The sequence below is a fragment of the Struthio camelus genome, chromosome 11 (genome assembly GCF_040807025.1).
Source record: "Struthio camelus isolate bStrCam1 chromosome 11, bStrCam1.hap1, whole genome shotgun sequence".
In the NCBI taxonomy this organism is placed as follows: domain Eukaryota; kingdom Metazoa; phylum Chordata; class Aves; order Struthioniformes; family Struthionidae; genus Struthio; species Struthio camelus.
This window is the reverse complement of record NC_090952.1, coordinates 22,959,836-22,971,334: the sequence shown is the minus strand read 5'-3', so window position 1 is coordinate 22,971,334 and position 11,499 is coordinate 22,959,836. Positions and strand designations below refer to the sequence as shown.

Genomic DNA, 11,499 nt, shown 5'->3' with positions numbered 1-11,499 from the left:
TAATGTCGGGGGTAGGTGAGAAACTGGAGAGGCAGCAGCTTCTAAGTGGGAAATACAGAGAGGAAGGTAGAGGTGTTGTCTGCTCTGCGTTGACAGCAACGCTTTTAGTCTAACGCGTCAGTATGAGCATCGGTCTCGCCAGGATGCTCAGCTTCTAGCCATGGCTTGTATTTGCCAACCTCTCCAATAGGCTTTGCAGCCTCTTCTGGCCGAGAGTCGCCAGAGGGGACTTTGGGGAAAAAACCTCAGGATTTACCACGAAACTAGATAGAAATAAAGAATACCACAGAGCGTAGCCGAGTGTTAGGTGCGGGGGGAGGGGGAGACAGGGTGAGAGCAGAGGAGTAAGAGCCATGCTTGGGAGGAAGAGCAAGGACGGAGGTGACAGGGACACGCGGGAGCGTGGCAGAAAGGGACAGCCACCTCCCCGCCGAGGGGGCGGCAACAGCCCGCCCCAACGGCCGGCAGCCAACGGCCGCCCCCGTGAGGAGAAGCGCCGCCGCGCCTTCAGGACGCCCTGCCCCAAGATGGCGCCTATGGCTTCACCCCTTCAGCGCGCAGGCGCCGCGGCCCCTGCGCCGTTGTGACGCCGCCGCTACCGGCCTCCGCCTCGGCTAAGGCCGCCTTCGCAAGCCGCTGGCCGGGGGGGTGGGTGTCGCGGCTGCCGTCGGGGCTCATGCTACCTTCGCCCGCTCAGGCCGGAAGATGAGGCTGCTGGCGGCCGGCCTCTTGCTGGTGGTCCCTCTCTGCGCTGCCTTCTACCTGCCCGGCTTGGCGCCCGTCAGCTTCTGCGGGGAGGGCAAGGAGACCGAGGGCTGCAAGGTGAGAGCCCTCACGGGAGGCCCCGCCGTGCCGAGGGGGGAGGCCGCCGAGTACCGCCCTCCCCGTGTGGCCCCATCTCAGGGGCAGCCGCTGCTCCGCGAAGTCAGCCTCCCCCCTTCTCCCTTGCTGCCCGGTCCATCGTAGCACCCCGAGCTCCGGCGTCGGAGGGCAACAACTCCTTCTGCCCCTTAAATTTCCAGTCAGCGCCAGCCGGGTCGCTCAGGGGCGCTTCCTTCTTCGCGGGCCGGGCGGGAGGAGCTGCCGCCTCCCGCTGCCGTGCGAGGGCGGCTCCGGCGTGGCCGCGGCCGTCGGGGCCTGTCAGAGCTCTGTGGTAACGGCCGCGTGCGGTGAAGCGGCCTCTCTTACGCTTCGTTATTTACCGTCGTGCCAGCTAGTGATACGTTCCGTGTATGCTGCGCATCTGTTACTCGTATTTTCATACTTTCTTTTTTTTCCCCTCCCCTTCTCTTCCCCACGTTTCAGTCCCTGATCGAGCTCTTTGTGAACAGGCTGGACTCGGTCGAATCGGTTCTGCCCTACGAGTACGACGCGTAAGTACCTCACGATCCGGGGGGGAAAAAAGCACGTTTTCTGTCCTGAAAGCGATAGTAATTCATAACTTGACGTGGCGCGTATGTGTGTTGAAAATGTTGTTGTGGGTGTACGAATAGAAGAGTAAACCCAGCGCTCAGCGGCAGGAATGAAATACAAGAGGGTGCAAAGGCTGAGAGGGCTGTTTCCTCTGCCTCCTGATCATCCTCGCCCTTCCCCTTTTGGTAAAGAGGAGGCTTCTTAGTGGGTTTCTAACGGGCGCCTTTTTTGAGCCCGGTTTTGGATTTAGTGTATGTAGACTGGCGCATTTAAAAGTCCTTCCTGTTCATCAGGTCTAGGAAGGTAGGAGCTTTGTGTTCCTCGTTTGTGGCAAAGAGAAGAAATCAGAAGAAAAGTCTTTGTTACTCTCCTTTTTCCTGAAAGCTCTATATCTAATTCTTGAATGCTTTTTCTTTGTGATTCTTGCCTGTGAAAACTGTTACCTGCCTTTGGGATTAGTTGTAGGCTTACTAAACAATGATACGTAACCATTATGATTGTGAGTCTTGCTGTTGAGCGTAGAGAAGAGAGAAACTTGGCAGTGTTGTAGCTCTTACCGTGTGTAACGCAGCAGTGAACAACAGTGGCAGAAAGACTGGGGAGTAGCTCAAAGAAGCCAACACTGTTCCTGCTTGCATTAAACTTTATGGAAGCCAATGAATTTAGGTCTGCACACTGAGGACAGATACTTATTCACCAGTGACAAGTGGACTTCTTTTTTCATAACCTACTGCTACATATGTGTAAATAGTGAAGATCCGGAATGGTAACCTTCTCCCGTATTCAGCCGTTTCAGAGTATACATAGCAGAAAAGAGTCAGTGAATAGCATCTTGAAATATTACATGTTAATGTTAAAAGTACTTCCCTTCTTTGGAACATGTTTCATGTTAAATATTATTTATAAAAACTCCATTAAGAAAGGGGGATTAGTTCTTTTTCTGTGTGTGGGTTTGTTTGGATTTTTTTTATTTTTTTTATTTTTGGTAAGAGGAGAGAACAGTCCTCGGCCTTGTTTAAATTGTCAGTTGAAAAGGGTGCTTGGATTAAACATCGTGAGTTCTGTTAAAAACACTTTAGTTATGATGCGCCTTGGGCAAAATTGATATCAAAATAGAAATGTTTCAGTATAGCAAATGCCAAACTTATTTGCATAGGGAGACAAATTTTTACTAACGATGGCTGATGCAACGAAAGAAGCATGAGGAATGCCATGTTAAGGATATAACTCAAGAAATTGATTTAGGCTGATATTTAGAGTTACCTATCAATTAAAGGTGATCTGTTACACTTTTTTCCAGTTTTGACTTCTGTCAAGATACAGAAGAAAAAAGGCCGTCAGAAAATCTTGGACAAGTACTGTTTGGGGAGAGAATAGCATCATCTCCATATAAGGTTATCTTATCCTTGAACATGATCCTGTTTAAACTTGATAGCTATCATTTTGTCATTTTGATGTCTGTAATCTTGCCTCAGGATGTAACTGAAGAGTTGATGATTTTCTATCTCTGTAATAAAAACACTTTCCCTCCCCCTCCCCCCCCCCCCCAAAAAAAACCCTCACCCCAAAGGCATCTTATGATGGCTAGTTAAAGTTAGGCAGCTGAGTCAGTAATCATTCTTCTCTCCTAATCCTCTGTGTTAGAGAAATCCAGCTAGACTGTACGTGAAAAAGCTTTTGAACAACTGGGCTTAGACTAGTGTGTTAGGTAATCTGAAATCGTTAGATTGTTAACTCTTAATACAAGAGGCTGTAAGCTGGTGGCTCAAGCGCTTGTTTCTTCTACAGTTTGGTTGTGCAACTTCCAGGGTGAGAAGGGGTAGCTAAATTGGGGTCCATCTCCAACCTCTATTTGCTTGCTTACAATTAACTTCTGTTGTCTAAAACTAATTTTTTCATTGTTGATGCATGTCACTTGATATCTTCTATAAAACAAAATTATGGAAGCATTTTATAGATCAGGTATAAAATATTCTTGCTTCTCACGCATTGCATTAACAATGACCAAAAGTAGCATCTTTCAAATACTGGCCAATTAAAATCAATTTGGGGAAAATTACTGATACAGTCAGACTGTGGCTTATGAAATGCTTGAAAGCTGTATGTTGTTCAAGTGCAGTTTCCAGGCTGGGATTTGCTGGGGAAACTGAGAACTTGGCTGTGTTTGTGTGTGAGGGTTGCTAGATAATCCAAATCTCTCTGAGGAAATGAGGCAGCAGAATTTGAGCCTACTGCCGCTCAGTCAAATAGGGACTGTGCAATAGTTACATCTTTTCGTAGGACTGTTAGGGAGGTGATGCCTCTTCCCATGTGTAAACTGCTCTTAGAAGTCTCTTCTTCCCTGACTTCTTGAGCTAATGCAGTCTTAATCTTATGACTGCGGGCCATAAGGCGCTTTTAAGTATGTAGCATGATGGGCCATTTGTGTTAGGTAACCATTGAATAGACTGTTAAGTTTTCGAACAATTACTTATTTGAAATGGCTGTACACTACAGTAATTTAAAAATGCTTTGTTATTGTTACCACTTAGGCCTTTACTATGTTAGAATTTTCAATCATGTTTAACGTTAGCTCACTGACAGCTAAACTCAAACCAGTTTTTTGAATGCGAGTTTGATACGCATGTGTGAACACCTTTGTGTTAGGAAGTGCCTGCACTCGAAGCACAGATGTTGTGTGCAACATGTTGCGTTTTGGCAGCGTTATCTAGTAACTTAGTCATCATGGGGAAATGCAGCTAAAATTAACACTAAACATTCAAAGAGTATTGTTAAAAGCCTGGTGTAGCACCTGATGGAACTATCAAAATGAAACAAACTGAAGAGAAAAGCAATACCTCTTCTACTAATTCCCAGTTTTTGTCTTCAAGGCTTATCTGAATATAACTTACTGGCCTTTTATAGAGATTTTTAGCAATGTGAAAGGAGAATGCTGATGCTGGATATACAGAATTCTTGAAATTTAAGTTAAAGTTGTGTGAGAAATTCTGGCTTCAAAATTTTTATAGCAAGGAAGAGAAACTTCTCAAAAAAGTAAGCTTTATATTAAACGTAAGACTAAAAAGATATTTTTGAAGCAAAACTGAAGTTACTCTTTTTGTTGCCTTTTGTAACAGTTCACTTTTAATAAGGCAGAAACATGCAAGAAAGTTTGTACAAGATCATACGACCCAGAAAACAATGTTGACAAAAATAAACTGGCTTTTTTGAAGAAAGGAATGCAGTTGAATTATCAACATCACTGGTAAGTTACGATCTGTGCTTGGACTTTCTTTTTCTGCCGTTCAGTTGTTTACATCCTATTAGTTATTTTCTAGGTGGTGACTTTCTTCTATCGAATAGTTGTCCTCTACCGTGCATCTTGTGGACACTAATGAAGGCTATATGCATTACATGAGTGTAAAAATGTCAGTATGCAATAAGGTAGGTTTTTTTCTGAGGACCTGTTCTTCATGTTTTCTGTCCAGGATTATTGATAACATGCCCGTAACGTGGTGCTATGACGTAGAAGATGGACAAAAATACTGTAATCCAGGATTTCCAATAGGATGTTTTGTTACTCCAGATGGTAGAGTTAAAGATGCCTGTGTTATAAATGTAAGTGGTGGAACTTCATAAATTTAGTATAGTAGTTGTAATTTCATTTAGAGTTTTATTGTTCTGTTCTGTCTCAGGAAAAGAAAACTTATGTTTTTGTAAACATCAGAACATGGACACTGACAAAACCAAATGCTTCTTCTGTATGCAGGTTCTCACAGCTACGCCATAACAAAATTTTTCATATAGAGTTCTTGACCAATATAGATGAAGCTATATTGATGGCATATAAAAGTTTTGGATATATGAGTGTTTTTTTTTTTTTTTCTGAAATAAGTTTTGTGTGTATTCCTCCTTGAACTTACTAATTCTCTGTCCATACAACTAAGATATATCTGTGGGCAAGACCTTCTTTCATTGCTTTGAGATAGAAGCTTTCCAATGAACCTCTAGAAGTAAGCGCTACGTTCTAGTTGCAAGAGTTATGTAGCTCAGATTACAAGCCAGATTCCTCTGGATTTTCCCAGGTGGCTGGAAAATATCAAACACAGCTGTGACAGGGGAGGGAATTATATTGACAACAGCTTGAGGTGTATCAGTCATCCCTGGAGTTGCTTGGTGAACTAGTGCTGTTTCATATAATAGTGATGCTCAGTTTTATTCCTCCCAGGATGAGGGACCATGCTCATTTCCTCCGTGAGAGGAAGAGCTGTCTGCTCTGCTACATGACTTACTGCTCATATGCAGTGCAGTTGATTTATTTGTATTCAGTAGGTCTGATGCTTCTTGGAAGTGCTGCGTTTATCATGCATGTGCAGATCAACTGCTATGTATGCACAACAAGTCTGCCTACAGTCTGCTCCCAGGTCTTACTCCCCAGGCTGCCTAGGAAGAAGGCCATTGAAAATGGTCTATAGGTTGAATAACCTGTTTTACTTAGGTGTTCAGCTATAGTACTTTGCATGGGATGTTACATTGTAGGGCTATGGGGAAAGTTGTGTTTAGGTTAAACAAATACTGATATATTGTGATGGAAGCTAGCTAGTACATGGGAAGTGGTTTTAGCAAAGTCAACAGAAAAGAAAAAGATCAGCTTTTTTGTGGGGGAATCTTCATACATGGCAATGGTTACGTCTTCTAGTGAGTGCTCAGAAGGCTCGTACTGTATAACTCTGAAGAGCTGTGCAAATAATGTATGTTAGCTGTCATGTGGATGCTCTGCCAGAGTAGCTGTCACATCTAGAATCAATTTTTGTCTGTACAGAAAATGAATGTTACATGGCATAGCTTTAGAGGAATGATTGTTACATGAGCAAGAAAGAATGTATCACTGGATATGACTGTCTCATCTCTGTGCTGGGGTCATAGGAGGACATCCTCTTCTAGAAGTATACCCAAATATATGTTCCAGTAGAGATAATTATCCCTTTAAAAAAGTGGTGGTGGGGGAAAGGGTTGTTACTGTACAGATGTAGGACTACAGTCCTCACTTTTATGCAGCTAACAAATTGTGCTATCTCCCCAACTGTTACTTTGGAATTACAGAGAACACGTCCCTAAAGACAGGGTTATAATGGAATCCAGATAATTTTAGCACAAGACAGTGTAATATTTTGGTGGAGGGCAGGACAGGAAGGTTATACGGCAATTTGAAAACAGCTAATTCGAATGTTTTAAAGACTGTTAGGATAATATTCACAATTTAAAAAAAAAAAAAATTCCTACTTGGAAACTCAATTAGCAGTCTATCATCCTAGTCGCTTCATTCAGATTAAAATTATAGTCGAATAAAATAATGTAATAATGACAGCATGGAGGAGAAGAGAAAATTGAAGTCAACCTAGTCAACTCAGGTATTAGCTGTTATTTTGAACGTGAGCTTTATATAGTTCTTCCTAATTCTGTTTCCTGGGACAACAGAGATGACGAAGCAGAGTAGCTTTTGAAGGTGAAACGTATTTTCTTAAAGCAGACCCTGGTTTGTAAAGTTCAGTGGTTGGAGTGTCTACCATGAAGTGTGTATGTCGGGGGGAGCAATAGTGATTCTGAGTTCCTTGTACCTTGAATAAATGGATCTTTGAATTTGCTTTGATAGCTTTTTGTCATAACTTTACAAAAATAGTGTCAGATGCCTTTAAATCTTACCAGCAACACAGATGTGATATTTTAACGATTTTTGACTGTTACTTATGTGGGTTTGCTTTCATAAAAAATAATGTGAGCGTTGAAGTATTTTTCCCTTCTTTCCTGCTCCTTCATGTGACAAGTCTCATTTTGTTCGTGACCGTGTTATGCCCTCTCCTACTGGAGAAGTTTTCCAATCTCTTGGTATTTTGTAGTCGGAGTTTAACAAGAAGAACACTTTCTACCTCTTCAACCATGTTGACATAACAATCATGTACCATAGTGCGAAGGATGAAAACTGGCCTGGTGCAAGACTGGTGATGGCACGACTGAGACCACAAAGGTAACTGCATATTAAAACAGCAAGTACTAGCAGGAGGGAGTCTTAGCAGTAGTTATAGACTTAGAAATGATACTTGGTGTAATGTGGCTTTTGACTTTCTGCAGAGCTGATTGTTCTTAACTGTGGTAAACCTTTCAGTATGTTGGTTCACAGCTGGGCTTGTATTTACAAAGAACAGTTCTGTGCCTAAGGAACGTTCGAAAAGCAAAGTTGAATGACAGGTACCAAGTCCCTCCCGATGAGGCAAAGCTGCTTTTGCTAACTCTTACAACCTGACATAAAAAATTAATAGACGTTTTCTAATATTTTTATAGAGTTGCATCTAGTGGTAAACTAACAACTTTCTTTTAAAAGACTTTTTTCCAGGTACACTGACAAACATCCTTTAACTGCGTGATAGTTTTCCATGTTATCTCTTAGTCTTGCTGCACTGTGTATCAAATGTACTTTCCTTGTACAAATCTACAGTCTTTGTATAAATGTATGAGTGTTAGTTTGGATACTGAGATGCAGATGAAATACCAGGTTAATATTGATACTCAAAGAAGCCGAACATCTAAGACTAACTTACTTTCTTAAACAATAACTTTTTAGTTTCTGCGCTGTTGTGTTAACCAGCGAGGAGTTAACGTGTTTCAGAGGTCAGAAACAGATTTAAGCAACTATTTCGCTTTGCTCTGTCAGACTGTTTATGCAGAGTTCATACTTACCTGTATTTAAAAACTGCAGTCTATTTATACAATATCAAAGTAGTTGCCTTCCCCCCCTTTTTTTTTTTTTTTTTTTAAAACCTATACTCTTCCCCACTATCTGTAGAGATTATGTTCTGAAATTATACGACAACGATTTCTCAAATCGTATAGACTTGCTGTATGGTGAAACATGACTTGGATGTAGTGCCCTGTTTTTCTGTTGCAATGCTGTGATGTGCTTTTAGTGAATTAGGCTTCTTACATAGCTTTGTTCTGTCCCTTTCCACCCGCTTCCAGATAGCGGCAAGAAGATTCTACCAACCTTCCCCTTTTTAGCCCTTTATCAGTTATATACTGAATGGTTGAAAAATAACTGGGATAAGTTGCTTGTTCACCAGTAGTGCAGACCACAAGGGGGCACAATTAGGTTGCACATAAAACCTTAAATTTTGTCCTTTTCTGACTTGGTGTTTTGCTGTGCAGCTTTGGAGCTCTCCTGGTGGAGTATTTTTGTTTGGAACACCTGAACTCTTTCATGAAAGTTGTTATTGTCTTGTGGCTTGGGCCAGTTAATAGCATATAATACATATAAAGTAGACTTATTTAGCTAGATTGGGTAAATACACCTTGCCCAAAAGGGTATGAGAAGAAAGCTATTTTCTGTTGTTACAAGAGGCTCACAGGAGTGAATTCAAGAAAAACTTAAGGTTTCTGTGACTTTTTTTTGGTGCTTCTCCAGCTGCAGTGTTTCTAGGGTACTTCAGAGAAGGATTTGCATATATGGACTTTATAACACTGCACTGACTAATTCTATATTTTCAGCGTACACAAGCCTGAAGAGGGAGGAAATTAGACTACTTGTATATTAAGGGGAAAAAAGAAAGGTTCGCAGTCATTTCTGTTTCCCTTGTATAAAAAAAAAAAATAAAATGAGACACCTGGAAATCCACCAAAACCAAAAACACCCTTTCCCCGTGACTCTTGAGGGAATGTGAGAACCTTTTAGAGATCCATAAGAAATTCCTTGTCTTCCTTATTGACAGTGAGATTGAGCCCCTCCCCAGTAACGCAAACTTTTCACAAATGTGGCGGGAGATATGGTGGCAGAGAAGGCGTAGTTTGTGTTAAAACTTACTATCTTACCAGTTAAGGATTTCCAAACTTCACAGCCCAGTTAACAGAGCAGCATATTGGCTTAGGATTTCCGTCTGATCGTGGTAGAAAAGTGTGTAGGGTGAAACCACATTCCATCACCTTTGAGGTCTGTTACCTCTGTCTCACATGCTTAAGAAACAATTTTATCTATAATGTTTGTTCTCAACTGCTCAGATTTCTGGACCTCTATTAACTAAGTCTAGGAGAGTGATCCAAGGCTGCAGGTCCCTAAGACTCTTCCTGTGCAATTTTAAGCTCTCGCCACAAGTGCTGGTGAGAGCTAATGTTCTGTTCTGGTGTGGTTCAAGGACTGTTTCAGAAGTTCTGAATTGTGTGTGTGTGTGTGTACACACACACGTTTATGCAAATCTTATTTAACTTTTTTTTTTCTTAGCTACAAACATACAGATGAGAACAACTTAAGTTGTGAGGGTCCACCTATGGAGATTCCTGGAGAATTCAACAGTAAACTGAATTTGATCTACACTTACTCTGTGACATTTGAAGTAAGTACCTTGAATCTGTTATACAAATATGTAATTCCCCCCAAAAATGAGATCCAAACAACTGGATGATTGTCTAATAGACATAACTGGATTAAGGCAGTGTAAATTGCTCAAGGACTGTCTTGTAAAACAGTCTTGTTTTGTTTGTTTTTTCCCCAAAACAATTACATTTCCAGTAGTAGAAGTTTAAGTGGCACTTGAAATATATAAATAAAGAAGACTTCACTTTCCCTCCCGTCCCGGCATCCAATTTTAGATAGGAAAGCATGTATCCTTTTTCTCCCCTCTAAACTACATCCCTGATTTGGAGAGTTCAACAGCATGTTTCTCCATTATCATCATCATTCAGGATTCTGTGGGTCAAATGATATTCTCGATTTTTTTCCTGCAACTGTTATCTTAACTGTCTTGTTGAGAACCAGCTCTTTTTTTAGCATAAGAAAACCAATAAAAGAAATGCAGACTTCAGTTTGCTCTGTTTTATTACTAATTGAAAGTTTAGTAGATTGAATAACTGGAAGAGTTACCTTCCTTGAGGTGCAATCTACGTTTTCAGAGTTCAACTAGGGAGGTGAGAGTCTCATGATGAAGAAGAAATATAATGTTAAAGACAAAAAATGTCTCCAGATACTGATTTAGAGTAAGCATACTGTACAGCTGTTTTTCTAGTGGAGTTGCTGTTTTTTGTCTCGTTCTGAAGCACCTTTATTTCATTCACTAGCTTTTTTGAATAGGTGGCTGCTTGTTGTTTAGAGTACTATGTTTCAGTCAGCCTATTATAAGTCTAGGAAGGAGGAAATCAAGCTTACTTGCAGCTGGGTCTTTACCCCAACCTGGAAAGTCAACCTCTTGTGGGAGTGAGAATAATTTGGTTTGTGCTACTTCAAACCTTGCTGCCTCCATTCCAGCCTGTCCTAAAAGCGCTGTTGTTCTTGTGATGTAAGACGCCCATCTTCTAGGATCTGGCTTGAGACCACCAGCTTATTTTGCATAGGCAGCCAAGCAGCCGTCATGTGGTAACAGCTTTCATTCTACCAAATTGAATTTGATTTGAACCAGTGACCTTGAGGTGCAAGGCCTTATATCCTGTTACTTTTCCCTTGAGACATCCAGTCCTCCTTAGACTCTCTAATTTTACTACATGAATGAGCCTCCTGTCTATTAACATTTATGTTTAAATCTTGATGATAAATTGCAATCCAGAATTGCAATGTGAACTTTATTTAGTTAGTACAAACGCGTAACACGTTTTGTGAATATCTGCTCCCTTTTTTTTTTTTTGTAATGGAGCAGGTAAGTTTTAATTGCTGTTGGTTCAGGTAGCGTTCCAGCAGATGGCACTGTGTACATCTTAATCACTAGGTATTTCAAAATTGACATTCTCTGTTACCCGTAAGTCTTGATTTGGAATGAAAGAATACCCAATTTGTTTTATTTTTTATCAGTAGTTTCAGAATACTTTATAAGGGGAGTAATGACCAGTGAAAAATATTTTTAAAGGAAAAAGAGGAAAACATTAATTTCAGAAACTTGAAAGCATAAACCAGGAAAAGGAATAACTGATTTATCCAATGCTAGCTGCCGTAAGAAAACTATGATGGCCATTTTAATTCATTGTACTGGGCAAGGTATTCAGCCCTGAGTGTGTGCAAAAATATAAACAGTTATGCCTCTCATGTTTAATACAGAAGTGTACAAACATGTAAGTGTGTGAGCAGCATGATAGTCA

At 41.1% G+C, this 11,499-nt stretch overlaps 1 protein-coding gene across 1 annotated transcript in view; it reads left to right on the top strand.

Moving 5' to 3' along the window:
* Positions 1-451: 451 nt before the first annotated feature.
* Positions 452-11,499, top strand: part of LOC104150615 (transmembrane 9 superfamily member 2) — a 35,026-nt gene continuing 23,978 nt past the window's right edge. Inside the window, exons 1-7 of the mRNA XM_068957096.1 lie at positions 452-822; positions 1,306-1,373; positions 2,714-2,807; positions 4,530-4,657; positions 4,881-5,010; positions 7,290-7,417; positions 9,659-9,770. Of these exons, the coding sequence (XP_068813197.1) occupies positions 706-822; positions 1,306-1,373; positions 2,714-2,807; positions 4,530-4,657; positions 4,881-5,010; positions 7,290-7,417; positions 9,659-9,770 (777 nt within the window). The 5' untranslated portion in view covers positions 452-705. The remainder of the gene's footprint in view (positions 823-1,305; positions 1,374-2,713; positions 2,808-4,529; positions 4,658-4,880; positions 5,011-7,289; positions 7,418-9,658; positions 9,771-11,499) is intronic.